General features: G+C 39.0%; 1 protein-coding gene across 1 annotated transcript in view; it reads left to right on the top strand.

The window, feature by feature from the left end:
* TTC33 (tetratricopeptide repeat domain 33) overlaps positions 1 to 21,517 on the top strand; it is a 37,783-nt gene that overhangs the window by 11,191 nt on the left and 5,075 nt on the right. The window contains exons 3-4 of the mRNA XM_060761425.2: positions 16,785 to 16,866; positions 18,999 to 19,130. Coding sequence (XP_060617408.2) covers positions 16,785 to 16,866; positions 18,999 to 19,130 — 214 coding nt within the window. The remainder of the gene's footprint in view (positions 1 to 16,784; positions 16,867 to 18,998; positions 19,131 to 21,517) is intronic.

Consider the following 21,517-nt stretch of genomic DNA (forward strand, 5'->3'; position numbering starts at 1 on the left):
AAAAGTTTTCCTCTAGGTCCTCTAGGATGACTATTGTTAGCTTTTGAAAGAAGTTAACCATAGGGGCTTCCTGGCCGACAAGCTATTCCTAGAGATAATGTATTAATTAAATTTGTTGATAATCAGATCCACAGAAGTTCAAACTACAAGTGTGGATGGTTACTTGTACTTTTAAAGAAATGTTTTCTTTGGGCGTTAAACCTTGTATTGCTGTACATTGCAGAATGACTCTGAAAAGAGTCACTCTTATAGAACAGACATTCAATTTTCCTAATGGCCATCCCTTTTTCATTGGCCCTTGACCACAATCACTGGTTGCCTGTGGCTTTCAGGCTGATGAGTAAATACAAAGTTAAATTAAAGGGGGGGGGCACTTCATTGCTTCTGTGGGCTATATTCACACTTTGGTAAACCTTGGAAACCCACACATTTTTCCATTTTTTTAAAAAAAATGTTTTATCAAACATTTCCAGCCTCTTAGACTCGTGGCCGTCTTTAGCAGTTTTTAAGGTAGGAAGCCTTTCATTGTAACAGGAAAAGTCACTTCTGATTTTGGAAAATTTCTCTAAACTCAAGTTTCCTCTGGTGAAATGGCTTCTCATGTCCCCAAGGGAGCTTTTTAAATTAAAGCAACTCTACAAATTGAGATTTTTGTTGGGAAATGCACTTTGCCAACTAGGGACTCACTACCAAATTGACAGTCTTCTATGGGGACACGGGCCAGGAAATCAGAGCCCATCACCACACAGTTCTGTGCCCTGTGTGGGTTATGCTGCAGTGATCCCTGAACCCAGGACAATGTTCTTGTCATTACTTTTCCCTAAGTAAAGAACCCTTTCTTATGGGAAAAGTGTAAAGCTCATGAGGAATGCTGTGCTTCTTTGCATGTATTTCCAAGTGGAAGCTTACTCAAGAATATAGTTTATTCAGGTTGTTGTTGTTTATTCATTCAGTCACTTCTGACTCTTCGTGACCTCATGGACCAACCCATGCCAGAGATCCCTGTCAGCCGTGGCCACCCTCAACTCCTTCGTGGTCAAGCCAGTCACTTCAAGGATAATATCCATCCATCTTGCCCTTGGTCAGCCCCTCTTTCTTTTTCTTTCCATTTCCCCCAGAATCATTATCTTCTCCAAACCTTCCTGTCTTCTCATTAAGTACATCATCTTTGTCTCTAATATCCTTCCCTCCAGTGAGCAGTCTGGCTTTATTTCCTGGAGTATGGACTGGTTTGATCTTTTTGCGGTCCAAGGCACTCTCAAAATTTTCCTCCAGCATCACAGTTCAAAAGCATCTATCTTCCTTTGCTCTGCCTTTCTTACGGTCCAGCACTCGCATCCATAGCTTACTACGGGGAATACCATTGCTTTAACTATATGGATCTTCATTGCCAGTGTGATGTCTCTACCCTTCACTATTTTATCGATATTGGCCATTGCTCTTCTCCCAAGAAGGAAATGTCTTCTGATTTCCTGGCTTCAGTCTGTGTCTGCAGTAATCTGCACTCCTAGAAATATGGATACTCATTGTTTTAATTGTGATCACTTTTAAATGTTTAATGTTTGCAACAAACAGAGCTCTAAACCTCTCATATCTGAGAAATCTAACTTTTCTTTTGCTTGTGTGAAAAAGACAAGGCTGATATAGAAGAAAACATGAAAATTACATTAAAACAAAGAGCATTGTAGTCTGTTCTGAATGCAATCTATTAAAGTGTCAAGCAGAGTACACTCATTTCCAGAAACAGTTGAGACAAATAAGAGGAAAACCCCAACACTTACTGAATACTAATTTTCCTACATGAAACGGTCTCAGTTATTGAGTGATCACTATCAGACATTTCTGCTTCTGATCCATCATTTTTACCACATGTGTGGACTTTTTGCATCACCCAGATTGTGAGAAGCACCCCTTTCCATTCACTTGTTGGTTTTATTTGATTTAATGTGAGCATTTGCAGACACAGATCCAGTTTCTTTCACATGCTGTGGCAGAGAAATGCAGTCCACTCATTGAGTTTGCAAACCCCTCAAAGATCCCGATTTGTCAGTGATCCTATCTCTTGGACCTGGGGGATCGAGAAAACCGCAAGTCCAATTTGGATAGATATGGCTGGGAAAATGAGCTGCTTTATTTAAATGTGTTTTGATTGCTGTATGGAAAGAAAATACAAATATTGATAATGTAAACCACATTTAAACAAAACAGTAAAGTTCTAAATGGGCCTTATGTACTAATGAGTACTATTGAGTATTAAGATAATATTTTAACATCATTATTGTGTCTTCACAAAGTTAGGGAAAAGGAAGAGTAGCAACAGACAGCAATCTTTATGGTTAATCACATTTCATCAGCAGTACATTTTATCCCTTTCCCTGACAGTCAGGTGACTGTTTACAGCAAAATGCTTTTTACCAAAGAGAGGCAATCTCAAGCAATATTTCCCAAAAACGAAATGCCGAGTTGCAAGAAAGCTCTCAGTTTCTGTTTTTCAAATGTCAGATGTTCTTTGACTTACTGTAATGCTGTTTTCCAGTTTGTTTAAGGACAGGTTTGTGCACCAGATTTGACCTTCTAATCAATACCTACTAGTTCTTGTGAAGCAAGAAAACTTAGTACTTGTGAATCAAAGCGTAATAGACCACAATATAGGTTTAGAGCAGTGGTTCTCAGCCTGTGGGTTTCCAGATGTTTTGACCATCAACTCCCAGAAATCCTAACAGCTGGTTAACTGGCTGGGATTTCTGGGAGTTGTAGGCCGAAACACCTGGGGACCTGCAGGTTGAGAATGACTAGTTTAGAGGAAAGTAATCTGTAATATCCTTCTCAAGCCCATCAATGCATTGAAGAATCTAGATTGCTTATCATATGTCTACTTTCTATACGATAAGAACACTGTTATATCACCAAATTCTAGCCAATTATTTTTGAATTGTCTATTTAGGCTTCCTATAATTATTTATCTGTTTCCATTTGGCTGTGGTCTGTTTTAGTAATTGGCATGGTATCTCCAGAATTGCTTCTGCCTTGTCTACCTATTTTGTAATGTTTTGTAGTATTCTTTTTTTCTGTATAACTTAATCTGTGGGTGCTTGTATTCTGTCCATTGTAGTATTGTATTAATTAGGAGACTTAGATTTTCTTTCTCTGCAACACATCTAGACAGCTACATAACATGTGGTCTATATTCTTGCTTTTGGTGACCTATGCCTATGATGTGAAAATTACCCCCTGGCATGAATTGATTGGGACCATGAAGATAATGGACCCCATTGTGTTAGAAATTGTGGTCCAAAAAGGACCCCCAAAACCGAGTAAATGTAGCCATGGATGAATTTAAGTTCTGCAACTTACCTCTTATTAAAACAAAACAAACAAACAACCGCCCTCCCAAAAAACCAAACCAAACCAAAACAAAAAACACCCCTGTGGTGAAAGGTGAGAGTAGTCCATCTAGGAGAATCTAAAAGAAGCTTTTCTCTCTCTCTCTCTCTCTCTTTTAATTTTATATTTTTTATTGAGTGAAGTTAATGAGATATAAAATATAAAAAGGAGAAACATCTAGAGATGGTTATATACATCTAATACAGGTATGTTGTTCCCGCAAAATAATACATTGCAATATTCTATCCATTCTTTTCTCTCCTACCCCCACCTGTGAACCCACCACAGAGAACAACTCTCTGTACCGTGATATTACATCTACATTTTTTGAATGCCTAAGCAAGAAAAATTGTGGCAGCCAGTGGCTGGGATTTTCCACTCACTGTGGATTGACCCTCAGATTCCACAGGTCATATCAAAATCCACAATTTTGACCTAGAGTCATAGTATTGAAAGAGACCACAAGGGACATCCAATCCAACCTTTACCATGCAGGAATACACAATCAAAGCACTTTTGACAAATGACTATTCAGTCTCTGTTTAAAAATCTCCAAATAAGGGGGCAGAGTATTCCACTGCCAATCTGTTGAATTAATGGATGTTTGCTAAGCCAGTACTTGTGTAGGTAACATTGATTAATTGGAGCTGCTTTGTCACGCCTGTCAATGGGATAAATGCAACCTTTTTCACTGGAACTTAATTTCTTAATGACTGTGCATCTCTTATGTTTAGTCCTTGAATGTGGTGAATGTGGCGCAGTGGGTTAAAGTGCTGTGCTGCTGAGCTTGTTGACTGAAAGATTGCAGGTTCGAATCTGGGGAGCGGCGTGAGCTTCCGCTGTCAGCCCCAGCTTCTGCCAATCTAGCAGTTCGAAAACATGCAAATGTCAGGAGATCAATAGGTACCGCTCTGGTGGGAAGATAATGTCACTCCATGCAGTCATGCTGGCCACATGACCTTGGAGGTGTCTACGGACAACGCAGGCTCTTCGGCTTAGAAATGGAGATGAGCACCACACCCCAGAGTTGGACACGACTAGACTTCATGTCAGGGAGAAACCTTTACCTAAAACGATGGCATTCTCCAGCCAGACTGGATGAAACCTCAGTGTTTCTTAGCTGAACAGTTCTATGGATGAGAACAATTTCTTTTGCCTTTTGCGTCTTATATACCTGTTTGTTCCCACTTGTCTTTTAAAATGAACGCCTGTCAGTTCTGTAACTGCTACTAGTGTCAGCTCAAAAACAGAAGATATAGGGAGTGTACCATTTAACTAGCGAGCACAACAGGAAATTGTTAGCAAAGCCTCCCAAGTCAATCCACATTTTTGAAATTTTTTGCTTGATTAAAGTAATAAAACTGTCTTTCCTTAGGCAGGTTAGAATGTCTATTTCTACTGATAAATGTGCATTGAAAAATTAATCTCCACCTTTCATCCTCTTTTTAAAGGTCTTGATTTTGAAGTCAAAGAATATGCTCAAACTGAATACCTTTGGGTTTTTTAAAGAGAAGCCTGTAACTGCAAACAAATGAATACGCCCAAAGTACCAAGATAAAGCTGTTATCTCAGTTGAAATTCCTCTAATGTGCTTAGTTTCTCAGGCTCCCAGTTCGTCATCACTGTAATAAATAATTGTGATTCAGGGAAAGGTATTGGCAACTAAATCACTTCCTGCCACCCTCTTTGTGATGGTGCTAATAGTTAATTAGTCTTTCTTATGTGGCCACAGACCGTTCATTCACTTATGGATGTAATTACAGCAAATTTGTTTTGAAAAGATTTCCAATAAGAAAAGTTTGCCTCCAGCTCTACCTAAAACTCTGCTTAGGCCTTCCATAGTTCTTGGGGATCCATCAAAGCATACACTCTGATTAAGAGTATAACAACATAATAATAACAATAATAACAAGAGTTATTCATTCATATTTTCTCCCTCTTTGATTTTAAATGAGGTTGGTTTTACTAGTGAAACCAAGAGTATATCTTAGTTTTTAATGTGTTAGACTGCAGTGGTTCTCAACTTGTGGGTCCCCAGGTGTTTTGGTCTACAACTCCCAGAATCCCAGCCAATTTACCAGCTGTTAGCATTTCTGGGAGTTGAAGGCCAAAATATCTGGGGACCCACAGGTTGAGAGCCACTGTGTTAGAGGATGATAAAGAGCACTTCAATTTGTTGTGTATATCTGTCTATCTATCTATCTATCATCTATCTATCTATCTATCTATCTATCTATCTATCTATCTATCTATCTATCTATCTATCTATCTATCAAAGGACCCTAGATGCATGCACAGGTATTAGACAAAACAGCCATGGCAATATCAATACTATGATCAGGACACTTCTAAAGGTTCTGTGAGTAAGCAGAAATGTAATGATGAATTGCTTAAAAGGAGTTTGGATATGATGGATATTGCTAATTGTCGTGCTGCTGCTGCTGTGTGATTTAATGATACTTGTTTTAGTCTGATTTTAATTTTGTTATTGTTTAATCTCATTTTAACTTTTGTAGCTTGTAAATGTATTATGGTATGAAGACTCAAAGCCACTTTGAGTCTTCCTCTGAAGCAAAGAGAGAGTAACTTACCCAGAGCGACCCATTGGATTTCCCTGACTAAGTGGGATTTGAACTCTCAGAGTTCACTCAAATGCATATGCTGGCATTCTTTTTAAGGTTCTACCATTACTCAATACATATAATACCCCCCCCCCCCCGTTTGTACTGTCCAAGATGTGAACTCTGTTCTTTAGTTTTTACCAAAGCTTGAACTTCTGTTATTTTAGTGTTAAGAATGTCAGAAAAGCCTAGTAGATCTGATAGAAAACCTTATGTAGATAAGTGTCCTGTGTAAAAATTGATCTAATCTCTTTGAAAAGTCCACAGGATATGAGAGCAGTAATCTTATCTCACTTATTTCCATCAAGTGATAATTCAGATGCATATTATCTCCAAATCTAGGGGCATCATATGGTCATAATGATTAGATAAGCATCTAATAGCGCAACTTTTTATGCAAACTGCAGGAGGCAGGGGGTGATAGGCAAAGAACACCATCTCTTTCTACCATGGGATTTTCCTGCTGGATCAGAATTCCCTCCACAGAGCAAATGCATTTTCCCATCTTGAGAGGTTCTCTTCTGACTCCAGGCCAATGTGTGTGGCCTGTTTCTCCAATAGCCTGAGTTAATAGATCACCCACAAACTTATAGCCCTGTGGACTTCAGACATTCCAGATGTAGTCTCCAGATTTATCTTTCTGTTTATTTGCTACCTTCCTTTAAAGAAGGGAGATTAACATTGTGTATATATTACACTTCAGGAAAAATACTGTCTGACTTCTGTTCTTTTTCCTCATCGTTTCATTTTGCATAGGGTCGCATTGTGAGTGTCGGCTTATTCTTGTTTTTGAAAACTTTTGTCAAACATATATCATATATTCTACAAAGAGCAGTACACCAAGCAATATTGCTTCACCAAGCAATATTGCTTCATTTCTAGGGAAAGAAATGGACTACATCAAGAACCACAAGGAGGTACCGAAGTTGTATGGTTTTTCTGAATCACTGGTTTGTTAAATTATGAAGACCATTCATTGAAGCAAGAGAAGGTCATGATAAAAAAAAACCCATTCTGCCATTTTTCTTGCATATGCTAAAATGTTTACATTTTTTCCAGTTGATCAATAATCTGCCTCATTTTCTAAGAAAAAAAGAGATTCCTTGGATCTTGACCGTCACATAGTTTGTAACATATTAGGAGCATGTAATAATGTTCCCACAAATGCTTTTCCTCAAATGTGAAATTCCTCCTCACTGGGGAGTCATTGAAATTTTATTCTGATTTTTATATTTTTAATTTGCATTGTTTTTAATATTTTGTAAACCTCCTTCAGTCACAATATTGGGAAAAAGGCAGGATATAAATGAATCAATAATTAAAACAAACATTACAAAAAATCTCAGAGGGACCTATGGTTTTGAAATTATGAAAGCAGTAAGAACAGTTTTTGCAGGAAGAATAAACCCAACCAGTTTGTGTATCTAGGACCCCTTCCACACTTCCCCTATATCCCAGATCTGATCCCAGGTAATCTTCTTATCCCAGATTATCTGGCAGTGAAGACTCATATAATCCAATTTAAATCAGATAATCTGGAATCAGATCCTGGGATATAGGGCATTGTAGAAGGGGACTAGTTGTTACAGCCAGAATGCACATTTTTCTTTAGCCATCATTAAATATCTATTTTATTTATAAGTAGCAATCTACATTCTGATATTATACTTGCAAATTACATCCCCCCCCCCCCCCCCCAAATCTTTCCCTTTCTGCCTGGACTCTGGCAGGACCAAACTTAAAATAAGTTACCTTTATTTGAGCTTTATGTAGCACAGATTTTTAGCTGAATAATGTGATAGGCTATCAGAAGTTTGGATGGCCAGCAATATTTTTAAATGGTTAAAAATATTCCTGTATCCTGTACAGGCAGTCCCCAAGTTACAAACAAGATAGGTTCTATAGGTTTGGTCTTAAGCTGAATTTGTAAGTCCGAACAGGTACAATTTTAAGTGTGACTCCAGCCATATGTATGTATGTATATGTGTATGTATGTATGTGTGTGTGCGTGTTTATATATCAACAACAACAATATTTATCATTATCCATAGACCCATCAGTGAATAAACAGGCATTAATGAATTCTCCCATTTCAGGAGAAGTTCATTTTCCAAGATTAATATGCATGGTTTCAAGTAGTACCCCTATCCTAGGTTAGTTTCTTTCTTAGCCTTGTTGCCACTGCAAGGAATTTAGCCACCTTGAGGGTCACCCTGTGGCACTTGTCCTATAAAAATATCTAACGGTCACTTGTGGGGATGGCTGGTCATGTGGGACAAAATTGGATATAAGAGTTCGTTACATTGCACTATGTAATGTAATACATAGACACATGCTTTGGATAGCATGGGAAGGGTTGCGGACTGTGCCCCCCTTTCAGAAGATTTCACTGCACTTTTTGTCGCTGTGAGAATTGGATTTTGAAAGTTTGCTTGTTGTGGAAACAAGGATTGGTGATAAAGCTTCAGTTGAGGCACCTTTTCCCCATGATAACTCTTTCAGGAGTGAAATTCCCTTCCCTCTTTTCTCATTTCCTGTTGTCTCACCCCCGTTCTTAACTATGAATAATTTGTAAGTCAGATGTTTGTAACTTGAAGACTTCCAGTATCTGAATCTTTTCACATCGGATCTACTCCGGATGCTAAATACTGCATTTCTTCAATTCTAAGATGCACTTTTCCTCCTATATAAGCACCTTTAAAAATGGGGTATGTCTTAGAATCACTGATGGTTTTCTACATGTATATATAAATACCCCCCACCCCCCGGAGATGATACTATCTTACAATCATTAGCATCTTAGAATTGAAGAAGAACAGTAGTAAAAATAACGGCCAAATGGTAAGCAGCAGTTACAGATTGCAGAGTTTTGGTGAACATTTTAGATTTTCCTTTCTAAGCACTTGGAAAATATAATGAGATAAACCATTGCTGTAATGGGTACTTTACATTGACATGAGAACAGCAGTTCAGTTCTTTCACAAGTCTTTATTTTTGGACTTCTTACCTGTGGAGGAGACTTCCTGGGACACTTAGTCATACCTCTGTTCTATGTAGCCACAAATTTTAATGGGTACTTTAGTTATCTTTTTAAAGATATTGTGATCCTGGCTATTAGATACCATTTTAGACATCTAATTTTCTAATCTTGCCTGCTGGAGGAGGTGCTAATTGGTTCTTATTCACAAGGAAATGTTATTTTCATGTCGGTTTATGTAATAGCAAAGCCAATTAATGTCGATTCCATACTTTCCTCTTACTGTTTTCCCACAAATGAGCCTAGAGTTTTAAGGTCCCTTTTATATGTCCAGCCATAAAAGTTAAATCAGTATGTCCTCTTCCCAGGAAAACATGAAATGTTTTCCGCCAAATATTGTGGGGTTTCTTGCCTTGTCCCAGCTTTTTATTGAACTGTTGTTTCTATTTATATTATATTAAGATCAGGGCAGCATGCGTAATTTTCTTTCTCTCTTCTCTTTATTTTCGCAACAACCTTGTGAAGTAGAGCAGCCGAGAAAGTAACTGGATCATAGTGGGATGTAAATTTGGTAATGGTCCCAGGAGCTAGTTTTATGACTCTGGGATGTGCTGCAAGTAATTGTAGTCCCTTAAATGAATCAGAAATTGACCAAAAGTCTAGTTCAACTTTTTGTAAAAGATAAAACCACAATGTTTAGGTTCAAAACCAATTGTAAGAGGCCTTGTGCCTTGTCCTTAATGAAAACCACCTCTTCTTCCCCTTACACAAGCACATGTCACACTTCTACAGGGATTTGCACAGAAAATTCTCAAACAAATTCCCTTCCATCTCAAAAAGGTTTGAAGGAAACCATGTTAGAAACTAATATGGTCCTGTTATTTTTGAAGAAGAAAAAGTGCCCCAAAGGTCCCTCTAATGTTGTCTAGATCTTTCTGTAAAAGCCACCTTGTTATGTTGGAATAAGTCCTGGCTTACTCAAATTTATCTGCTTCAGGCTAATACATAAATTTCCATGGTCTAAGTATTGAGACCAGGGAAACCAGGGTTCAAATCCCCTCTTGGCCATGAAATACCCTGGGTAGCGTTGAGCAAATCACATCTTCTCAGCCTGAGAGGAAGGCAATGGCAAAGCTTGGAATAAATCATAGTGAGAAAATCTAGTGATAGCTTTGCATTAAAGTGACTGTAAGTCTGAAATGACTTTAAGGCACACAACAACATTTGGAAATAGATACTCACTTGGAGGTCCTTCAAAATGTAGAGAAGCAGAATCTATTCAACTTTTATTTGGAAATGCTCACAATACAGATCCTAAGTAAACACATAACTGGACCACAATGAGTAATGCATGATGTTTCATTTACATTGCATATGATAATACAAGCAGTGTTTGCAGACATGCTGGTCTAAATACTCAAGAGTTTGAGTGTGGTCCATAAATTGGAACACGATGAGTTATCTGAAATTATACCATTGGCATACTCTATAGCAGTGATTCCCAACCTGTGGCCAGTGGACCACCAGTGGTCCCCATGAACGAAAATATGGCCCACGGCCTCAACATTACTACACCATTGCCTTGAAACCCTCTTATAGTGGTGAGGCAACAGGGTTGTCAGAAGGGGAGAGGCTGACTATCCACGAAAGATTACTACTACCACGTCATCTCTAGATTATTAAATATGGTTCTCTGTGGGCGAGCTGATGGCGACTACTGGATTGTATATGTCCTGTATCAGAAACGAGAGCTGATGTGGTCTATCCAATGCAATTTTCTAAATCAGCACTACAAATAACCAAACCAAATCTGAAGTTGACCAAAAACTGATTTGTAACCCTTTTGGTACTAATATTGGAAAGGGATCCCTGGTCAAAGTGGTCCCTCGTCAAAAAAAGGTTGGGAACCACTGCTCTATAGTTTAAGATCTATAATTTAAGAACGTTATGAACAAGTATTGCCCAGTTGTTTGGAATGATCTAGGAGAGCTTGTACTGCATTTATTAATTAGTGACGTTAGCCAGGTTGAAATGGAAATGTTTTTGGTTACTACATTCTTTGCACTTGAGGCTGCTATGGCTATTTTTGTAGCAAAAGATCGAAGTTCTTGTGTAGGGGAGATAACAGTTAAACAAATATGCTGAATTGGTTGCTTTTAGAATGCAGAGAAATGCATTTTTATAGGCAGTATTTTTTTAAAAGTTGGTAAACATTTCCATTCATATTTTACATATGGCAAAATATATTGTGTTCCATTTTGATATGGAGAATAGCCTGCACTTTTGTGTTTGTTTTGCTGACTCTGTAAACTTCTGAGGCTTAACTTTTATTATGGCAAAACGTTAGGGTTTTATCAGCCATTGAACATGACAATTTAATCGTTGTGCTTTTTTGTCCTCTAGATATTTTCAGTAGCACGTCCAACACTACATATTCTGCATGTGTTGTCTCTGTTTCCTATGGAGTGTTTTTGTGTTTTTTTTTAAATTGCTCAATGGCATGTTTCATCCTTAAACATAGTTTATGTTGTAAGATAATGATTCGTTTGAAAAAATACCAGAGCTGTTGTTTTATGGAAATGAAGCATGTGAAAATCGTCCTTAAAATCTGATGCTTGTTATAATGGAAACATATTATTCTTCATTTGAGTGGTTTGTTTAATATTTCACAAACATGGTTTATATCAATGTGGTGTTATTAATTAGTATTTATTTGACAAGTAGTACAGCAAAAAGTTATGGGAAATGTCTTCAGACATTTATTAGTGGTAATGTACTTCAGTTGGAGCATGTTTCTGTGACCAAATTTTGAAGAGCACAGCATACTTAACAGTTTTTAACATTACCTATTGAAGCTATGAGAGCTTCAGAAGCTGAAGAACATTTAAACAACATTATTTCCTCCGATAAATAAGTCACCAGGTCCTGGCACTGCTTTTAGAGTTAAAGCAAGGGTGGCCAAATCTTAGCCCATTATAAAAATACATAAATAAATTCAGTAGCTCATTAGTTTTTTTTTTAGTTTTTTGTATATTTTTTGCAGAGGAAATTACCTGTAGTCCAAAAAATTATGCTAGAAAAATCTTTTTTTAAAAATCCAAGATTCCTTCATGACTTCTTATGCTATAAGCCACTAACATATTCTGCATGTGTTGTCTCTGTTTCCTATGGAGTGTTTTTGTGTTTTCTGCAAGGAAATTGTGCCTTGCAGACAATTTCATGGTCCAGAAGGTAGAAGAGGCAACAAGGGGATTGGCTACTCTTGATCTCATCCTAACAAATACGGAGGACCTGATCGATGCGGTCGAAGTGGTAGGATCCTTAGGGGCAAGTGACCATGTGCTCCTGCAATTTGAGGTACAAAGGAAGGCCAAAACTAAGACAAGTCAAACCCGCATTTTGGACTTTAGGAGAGCTGATTTCCAAAAAATGAAGGAAACGCTGAGCAGCATTCCGTGGACACAGATACTAAAAGACAAGGGAGCTACGGATGGATGGGAATTTCTCAAGAGTGAAATACTCAAGGCGCAATTGCAAACCGTGCCAACAAAGAGAAAAAATAGGACAAGTGCAAAGAAGCCAGAATGGATGTCCAAAGAACTTCTAACTGTGCTAAGACACAAAAGGGACATGCACAAGAAGTGGAAAAAGGGAGAAATCACCAAAGAAGAATTCAAACAAATAGCCAACACCTGTAGGGAAAAGGTCCGCAAGGCTAAAGCAAAAAACGAGCTCAGACTTGCCAGGGACATTAAAAACAATAAAAAGGGCTTCTATTCTTATGTCAGTAGAAAAAGGAAAAACAAGGAGGCGATAGGACCTCTTCGAGGAGAAGATGGGGCAATGCTGACAGGGGATAGGGAAAAGGCAGAACTACTTAATGCCTTCTTTGCCTTGGTCTTCTCACAAAAAGAGAGTCTTCAACCTCAGCAAGATGGAGTGGATGAGGGATTGGAGGACATCCAACCCCAAATTGGGAAAGAAGTCGTCCAGGAATACCTGGCCGCTCTTAATGAGTTCAAGTCCCCAGGGCCAGATCAACTACACCCCAGAGTATTGAAGGAACTAGCGGAAGTCATTTCGGAACCATTGGCAACCATCTTTGAGAGTTCTTGGAGAACGGGAGAAGTTCCAGCAGATTGGAGGAGGGCCAATGTGGTCCCAATCTTCAAGAAGGGAAAAAAGGACGACCCAAACAACTACCGTCCGGTCAGCCTCACGTCGATACCGGGCAAAATTCTGGAAAAGATTGTTAAGGAAGCGGTCTGCAAACACTTAGAAACAAATGCAGTCATCGCTAATAGTCAACATGGATTTATCAAAAACAAGTCATGCCAGACTAATCTGATCTCTTTCTTCGATAGAGCTACAAGCTGGGTAGATGCGGGGAATGCCGTGGATGTAGCGTACCTGGATTTCAGTAAAGCCTTCGACAAGGTCCCCCATGACCTTCTGGCAAGGAAACTAGTCCAATGTGGGCTAGGCAAAACTACAGTGAGGTGGATCTGTAATTGGTTAAGTGGACGAACACAGAGTGCTCACTAATGCTTCCTCTTCATCTTGGAAAGAAGTGACGAGCGGAGTGCCGCAGGGTTCCGTCCTGGGCCCGGTCCTGTTCAACATCTTTATTAATGACTTAGATGAAGGGCTAGAAGGCATGATCATCAAGTTTGCAGACGACACCAAATTGGGAGGGATAGCCAATAGTCCAGAGGACAGGAGCAGAATTCAAAACGATCTTGACAGATTAGAGAGATGGGCCAAAACTAACAAAATGAAGTTCAACAGTGACAAATGCAAGATACTCCACTTTGGCAGAAAAAATGAAATGCAAAGATACAGAATGGGGGACGATGCCTGGCTCGAGAGCAGTACGTGTGAAAATGATCTTGGAGTCCTCGTGGACAACAAGTTAAACATGAGCCAACAATGTGATGTGGCGGCAAAAAAAGCCAATGGGATTTTGGCCTGCATCAATAGGAGCATAGTGTCTAGATCTAAGGAAGTAATGCTACCCCTCTATTCTGCTTTGGTTAGACCACATCTGGAATATTGTGTCCAATTCTGGGCACCACAATTCAAGAGAGATATTGACAAGCTGGAATGTGTCCAGAGGAGGGCGACTAAAATGATCAAGGGTCTGGAGAACAAGCCCTATGAGGAGCGGCTTAGGGAACTGGGCATGTTTAGCCTGAAGAAGAGAAGGTTGAGAGGAGATATGATAGCCATGTATAAATATGTGAGAGGAAGCCACAGGGAGGAGGGAGCAAGCTTGTTTTCTGCTTCCTTGGAGACTAGGACGCGGAACAATGGCTTCAAACTACAAGAGAGGAGATTCCATCTGAACATTAGGAAGAACTTCCTGACTGTGAGAGCCGTTCAGCAGTGGAACTCTCTGCCCCGGAGTGTGGTGGAGGCTCCTTCTTTGGAAGCTTTTAAGCAGAGGCTGGATGGCCATTTGTCAGGGGTGATTTGAATGCAATATTCCTGCTTCTTGGCAGGGGGTTGGACTGGGTGGCCCATGAGGTCTCTTCCAACTCTTTGATTCTATGATTCTAACACATCAATCCGTTTTAATTCAACTATAATGAATTAGGGTATTTTGTTTCAAAATAATCTTTTTTAATAAGCTATAATCTTTTTCATTTCATTTCTGGAAGTAATAGAAGTTGTCAAAATATCTGAGTTTTGCCAGTTTGGGGACAAGAAGGGAAATTGCCCCATCAACTATAAATGAAATATAATTAGGATCTGCAGATTATGCCATGTCTGGGCACAGAGAGGGCAGACCCCGAATCTAGTTTTTTGCTATTGGACAGCTGGAGGATGATATGATTTTAGAGGGAATTTCCTCTCGCTTCCACCACCATCACAAGCACGGCTGGTGGGGACGAGGGAGAGGGCCTTCTTGGTGGTGGCCCCCGACTTTGGAACACCCTCCCCAGAGAGATGAGGCAAGCCCCCACACAGCCCTCCTTTCGTAGGGATTTGAAAACCTGGATGTTCCAGCAAGCGTTTGAGATTGATTAGTCCCTAGTTATACATGCCCAGTCTCAAAATCCTGTTGTCATAGCCAAATCATTTCTTTGTGATGTTTAGTTTGGTGGTTGCAGGTATTCCCTGCAGAGACGTGGGGACCTTTTAGAATGGTGCACTCCAGGGACTCCGGAAGAGTCCTGAACTCTCTGGGGGATTTAATGGCTGACATAACTGGCAAAGGCCTTAGTATCACTATATAATGAAGAGATAGAAAAGGATATTAACACAATTGCTCATAAGTGGCCAGTCCAGTGCCATAGAGCCCACAATTCTCCTTGATTTAAAGCAAAGGGGGATTTATGAGGCTTCTGGGGGAAATGAAACAGATTGGATGATGGTTGGAGTGCAGGTGGCATAGTCTTGGGGATACAACATTTGTTTTAAAGCCTCCAGTGCGATGTCTAGTCAGTGTTCATGAGATCATTTTCAGTTCCTGAGGCCTGATGATGTGGACTAGACACTTGAATAGGTTGAACTCACCTCATGTAAGCTTGAGCCTTGCCCATCTTGGCTGATAAAATCTAGCAGGGTTGGATTGACTGAGTGGGTCCAGGGAATGGTGAATGTCTCAAGATGTCAGAATGAATTGCTTGCTGCCTTGGAGGATGTTTCGTGTGTCCTCTCCTGAAGAGGACTTTATTGAACCCAGTTGCAAATGTTCCTTCTTCGGCAAAGTGCTTGAGCATGTAGTGTCTGGGCAACTTCGGGCATTCTTGGAGGAAATTAATTATCTTGACTCCTTTCAATCTGTTTTTAGGCCAGGATACAGAAATGAAATGGTTTTAGTTGCTTTAATTGGTGGGAATAAGAAACCTTGGTAGTAGTCACCAGGTTGGTTTCTGATTTTAGGTTTCAGTATCTTCTGGGTTCCGTGCAATGAGAAACTCAAAATACACTCCTCAGGGTCACATCTTCTTTGGTGGAGTGGATGTCACTTAATATTTATGAGTTATGTACATAGATATTATTCTGCTCAAGCCCACCTTGGTTTCTTGGCAAAACAGTAAAAAAAAAAATCAACTTTTAAACATTCTCATATCCTATGATGTAGATATTCCAGAAAAATTAGAAAATATTTGATTTAGAAACTTTTACTAATATATTCAAACACATTCGAAGATGAATGCGTAAATTATTTTGTTGGACTATTTGTAATAAGGGAATAACATATGCATACTTTATATTTAACAAAAAAATACGACATCTGAAAGAATGCTACTTTTTAAGGACACATCTCCAAGGGGAGCTTACTTTCATTTTTGATTTTCTTGAGGTATAACTATAGTGCCTTCAGATTTATTCATTTAGTCTCAGTACTCTTATGTACATATCAGTTTCATTTCAAATTTAGAAAACTGTAATTCAGAAGAACCAGTTGAACATATTTTTCCACTAATGGAAAAAGTCTGTGGGCATAGGCAACTTACCACATTTTGTCTTCTTTCCTTGTTCTTGAGTGATTGAGAAGCAAGAGATTTTACTTAATAGAAGGAAGCTTAGCAGTGCATTTGTTTATTGGTTTATTCCTCTCAAGACAAGGTTTGAATAACTAGGCATTCATATTCCATCTGAATTGATTAGTTGCAGTACAATAACCCAGGCAATTATGGTTATCTGTGTGTATGTGTGCATCAACAAGGTAGAAATTTTCCCATATAAATTTATTATTGGGGAATTTTCCGCCCACGTCTCTGCATTTGTGTGTGTTCAAGTGTGTGTGTACATATATGGTAAAATTGCATTATTCTTTTAACATCCTATAGATTCCGAGAGGCAGTTCACAAATGGGATGAAGCACTCCAGTTAACACCAGAGGATGCTACCCTCTATGAGATGAAATCACAGGTAATACTGAGAGTGAAAAAAATATGTGAATATACATTTATTTGTTCTGGCTATGGGCTGTGATACTTTATCTTAAAATCCTTTCCTTTAGCATAAATCAAAATGAAGCAAAAGTAGAAAATGCAGCATTCATTGGGGTAGAGGCAAAAGATGCCAACAAAAGTAAAAAATAAATAAATCAATTGCTAATTTTTACTAGAGAGAACACATTTCTAGGATTCTTTAGGTTCTCCAGCATGACCCTATTTATTTATTTACTTATTTATTTATTTACTATATTACTATCGTACTCTCTCTTACCCTGAAGGAGACTCTGAGCGGCTTACAATATGACTATTCAGTGTCACGTTCAGACAAATATACAATATGCTGTATCACATACATAATAAAACAAATAAAAACATATAAATATCATAAAACTGTTAAAAACATGATAACCTTGTCCAAAAGTCATCGTTTGTGTTGCTACATTATTCCAGTTCCGTATTGCACTACCCAAACCCTAATTCCATAACCAGGTCTTCACTTTTAGATTAGAAAACCAGGAGGGAGTTCCATAGCCGAGGGTCCACCACAGATGTTGATCATAGAATTGCTCCAGAAGATCTAGAGACTCCTAGAAAGGTGTTGTGTCTAGGAATCGTTAGGTCCTCCAGCATGATCTTATAATCAACTTTTGGCAGAAGTTGAGCATACAGTTACACCAGAGGACCTAGAGGTTCCTTTAAAGGACATTTTAATAACATTTGTGAATAATCAAATCCACATAAGTCAAAACTGCAAATGGAGGTCCAACTGTATAATATTATCTACCTAATACTGCCAATGAAACAGCAAAACACAAAAGCTTTAATAAAATTATTGGCAACAGTGTTTCCCTGCCTGATGTTTTAATTTTGAAATCAACAGGAACCAAAAAAATATATTTGTTTAGTTAAGGAAATTCCTCCCAAGGATGTTCATCTAAAACAGGTGATGTAAAGGGGCACATAAACAGTCCACATGGCAATATACTGTGTTTTGGGGTCAGTTAGACATGTAGCATTGTGGTCTACAGATAGGACCACAATGTTGTCATTGCTTGTTTTAAACCAAGCGTGGGAATTATGCAGCTTTCCAGATGCTGTTGGACTTCAACATAGCCAGCGATGAGGAATGTTGGAAGCAGAAGACCCAACAACATCTGGAGGGCATATGTTTCCCACCCATAATTCCCAACTCTAGGTCATCCTTGACTGACTGGTGGATGAAAGATTGAACAATGACTAAATATGTGGCATGGGAGACATAATCTGAAAGCAAAGGTGGAAGATCAGTTAAGGTTTCCTTGGTACAGGAAGTTCTGCTAGTTTCCAGTTTTGACTATAATGTACAGGAGAATGTATATTAGCTGTATATTGTATATGTATATTGTTCTGATACTGCTACTATACACACAAGACCTAGGAAAAGGTCCCACATTATATTTTGTAACACTGGCAGTATCCTGTAATTATTCCCATTTATTTCTATTCCCCTTGTCACATGAGCAAACATTATGGATGTAGAAATGACTTGGATAGTCCATTTTGATCAAGCTTATTGTTAAAGGTAGTATAATTTATTTATTGTTAATTTCTCAGTTCACTGTATAAAACATTTTTATAAATCATGGGATATATTCAGTTTCCTACATTCTAATTCTGTCTCTGTAAGTTCTCAGCCATATCTTTGATGCTGTGAAGCAGGCAAGGAATTATGTTATCTGCCTTTCCCCTTTGGATAGGCACTTCACTTTGATAATTTTTTGGCAGAGACCAAGTATAGAGATATCTGTGAGGGGTTAGTAGGGGGATCACTGGACTTTTAACTGGTATAAGAGTGCAAAGGAGTCTGATTTAGAAGCTGGTCATTAAATTAGACCTTCAAGTTGGCTAAACATGTCAGAAACATTTGGAACAAGACAAAGCTCAGGAGTCTCTGAGTGTATGTGTATCCGCACACATATTAAATCAGCGCAGTTGTGAATTTTCTTGGCAGTTTCTTTCTAACTCATAGCTAGTTGCATACATTCTTTGCCTTTGAACTTGGATTTTTGGAGCGGCACTGGTTGATGGAAGTCGTGCTCTTTGCTTTCCTTTTCTCCCCATTAGGTTCTTATGTCTCTGCACGAAATGTTCCCAGCAGTGCATGCAGCAGAAATGGCTGTCCAGAGAGATCCCCACTCTTGGGAGGCTTGGCAGACATTAGGGCGGGCCCAGCTTGGATTAGGAGAAATTGCACTGGTAAGTGAAAAGGCAGGAAGGCCAGTTTTCCATTTGCAGTCTTACAGCCATGTGTCAGTAGTATATTTTTCAAGCAGTTTTCTTTGGGAGTAAAAAAGGTAATACATACAAATACTTTTTCTGTTGGTGATGTCTGTCATTCATTATTCAGCTAGCCACTCAATGAGTCTGATCTCTAGCTGTGACTTAACGAAGCAGAAAATTATGTTTAAACTTACGTAAATCAGTATATCACGGAACATCATGCATTCTGCCCTTCAAGAGAACCATCTGTCATGTATCAGAATAAATTAATGCTTTTTGTTCTATCTTGTATCCGTTTCAGCTATTAGGTGGGCAGAACAAAGAAAGTTTCCTTTGTTTTGACATCATCAACATTATTTGGAATTGAAGCGCTTGGTTAGAATAAGTCAGGCCTTTTCTAGTTCTTCTTGGAATAGATAGAGATCAGCTACCTTGAAATTTTCTTGTCATTGTTTGTAGCCCTATTTGGGGCAAACTTTGGGATGTTTTTACTTATGAGAACATGACCCAAGACAGAAAGAATCAAGATGGAGGTCAGTCCTCTCATTTGCATTGGCTTTTCTGTAAAGAGCTGAAGAATGTGGGGATAAGGTACAGGACAAAACAGGAAGTCACCATAAAGCAGGAAACTGAATACCATCTGCAGGCCAATACAGTTGGAGTCCTGACCTTCAAACATTTCACAGATGGACATTGGGATGTATGTAGCGAAGCAATATCAGAGTGTGGTCAGAATGGCAATGAGAAAAATACACACAAACTAGGAGAGAGTGCAACACTTTCCTTCTGCCTGAGTCTACAGAGAAGGGCAATATTTATTTTCTCAATCTTCTCTAGTCCCATTGAGTTAGCTGAATACAAATTCCTTTTGAATTTTAAATGCAGCTTGTACCAGAGGAAGTGTGCCAGTGACAAAAGGGAGAAGTGGAAAGAGGAGAAAGTCAGACATTTTAAAAGCAGCAGAAAAATAGGATTAGATAGGATCTGGTGGCTTTGTCCCTGCCAAATTGGGATGGTTGGTAGTTATGGGGGTTCCCAGTAGATAATTCAACATGAGGCTCCTTACTTGTTCTTTTGCATGGTTGTAATTTTCCCTGTCATCCAATATCCCACATATTTTTTTCCATGTCAGGAGCAACTTGAGAAACTTCAAGTCGCTTCTGGTGTGAGAGAATTGGTCGTCTGCAGCGATGTTGCCCAGGGAATGCCCGGATGTTTTGATATTTTACCATCCTTGTGGGAGGCTTCTCTCATGTCCCCACATGGGGAGCTGGAGCTGACAGAGGGAGCTAATTCGCACTCTCCCTTGATTTGAACCTTTGACTTGTTGGTTTTCAGTCCTGCCAGCACAAGGGTTTAACCCATTGTGCCACCGGGGGCTCCTATCCCACAGATGAAAATACTTTATATACTCATATATAAGTTGAGGGCAGGATTTAGGGCCAAAATTATGGATTTTTATATGCCCCATGGATAAGTCGAAGGTTATTCCACCCACCTTAGAGGGCCAGTTTCTCCTGGACATCATTTCCCCATTCAGACATTCAAAAAGGCAGAGTGAGTAGAGGAGACTGGTGCTTTTAAAATGTTCTCTCAAGACAGATTAAGGTTTTGCCTTTCACCACTGTTCTCAGGGAATGGGATGGTTCCTTTTTTGATAAAAGTTAACATACAGTACTTACTTTAAATAATGGATTTTTTTGACTCAGGTTTTTTGGGTTGAGCTTTTGACTGAAATTTCTTAACTGATACAGGAGTATATAGGCTGTGTTTCCCAAAGGGGTGGCTGTATTTTTCTGTTTTGTAGAGGATGGGCAAAGATGCCTTGCTGTTGTTGTGTGGAAGAAAAGGCTGGAGGAAGCTTCTCAGCCCCTTAGGTCATGTTCCTTCTGCCTGAACTAAGCCACAATGACTAGCATGAACACCTTTTCAAGAGATACCTGACAGGCAGAATGACTTCTTTCCTGAGCATTACACAAAGAGGAATTGTGGATGGCTGCAATTCTTTACATCTGTTTTACTATCTTTGTACGATGTTATTCTTTCTAGTGTTACTCTTAAATGGAGGGAGAACAAGATGGAGAAAAAAACCCCAAAAGTCCCTGTTTCATGCAGAATATGAAGTTATTTCCTGCTGTATTACATTTTGCTTTTCCCCCATCTGGCAAGCTACCAAAAATAGTCCCTCATTTGTTTCTTTATCCTTTTTAATCTTCCTGTAGTCATGTTTATCTTAGTCTCGCTCATTAGTCAACTTTGGAATTTTAAGTATCTTATTTGTTGTGTTATTTAGTCAAATGATTGAGGAATTCATAAGATTTTCCAGACGAGTTCAATCTAGTGGAAATCTGTGCTGATGCCAC

The sequence above is a fragment of the Anolis sagrei genome, chromosome 2 (genome assembly GCF_037176765.1).
Source record: "Anolis sagrei isolate rAnoSag1 chromosome 2, rAnoSag1.mat, whole genome shotgun sequence".
NCBI classification, from domain to species: Eukaryota; Metazoa; Chordata; class Lepidosauria; order Squamata; family Dactyloidae; genus Anolis; species Anolis sagrei.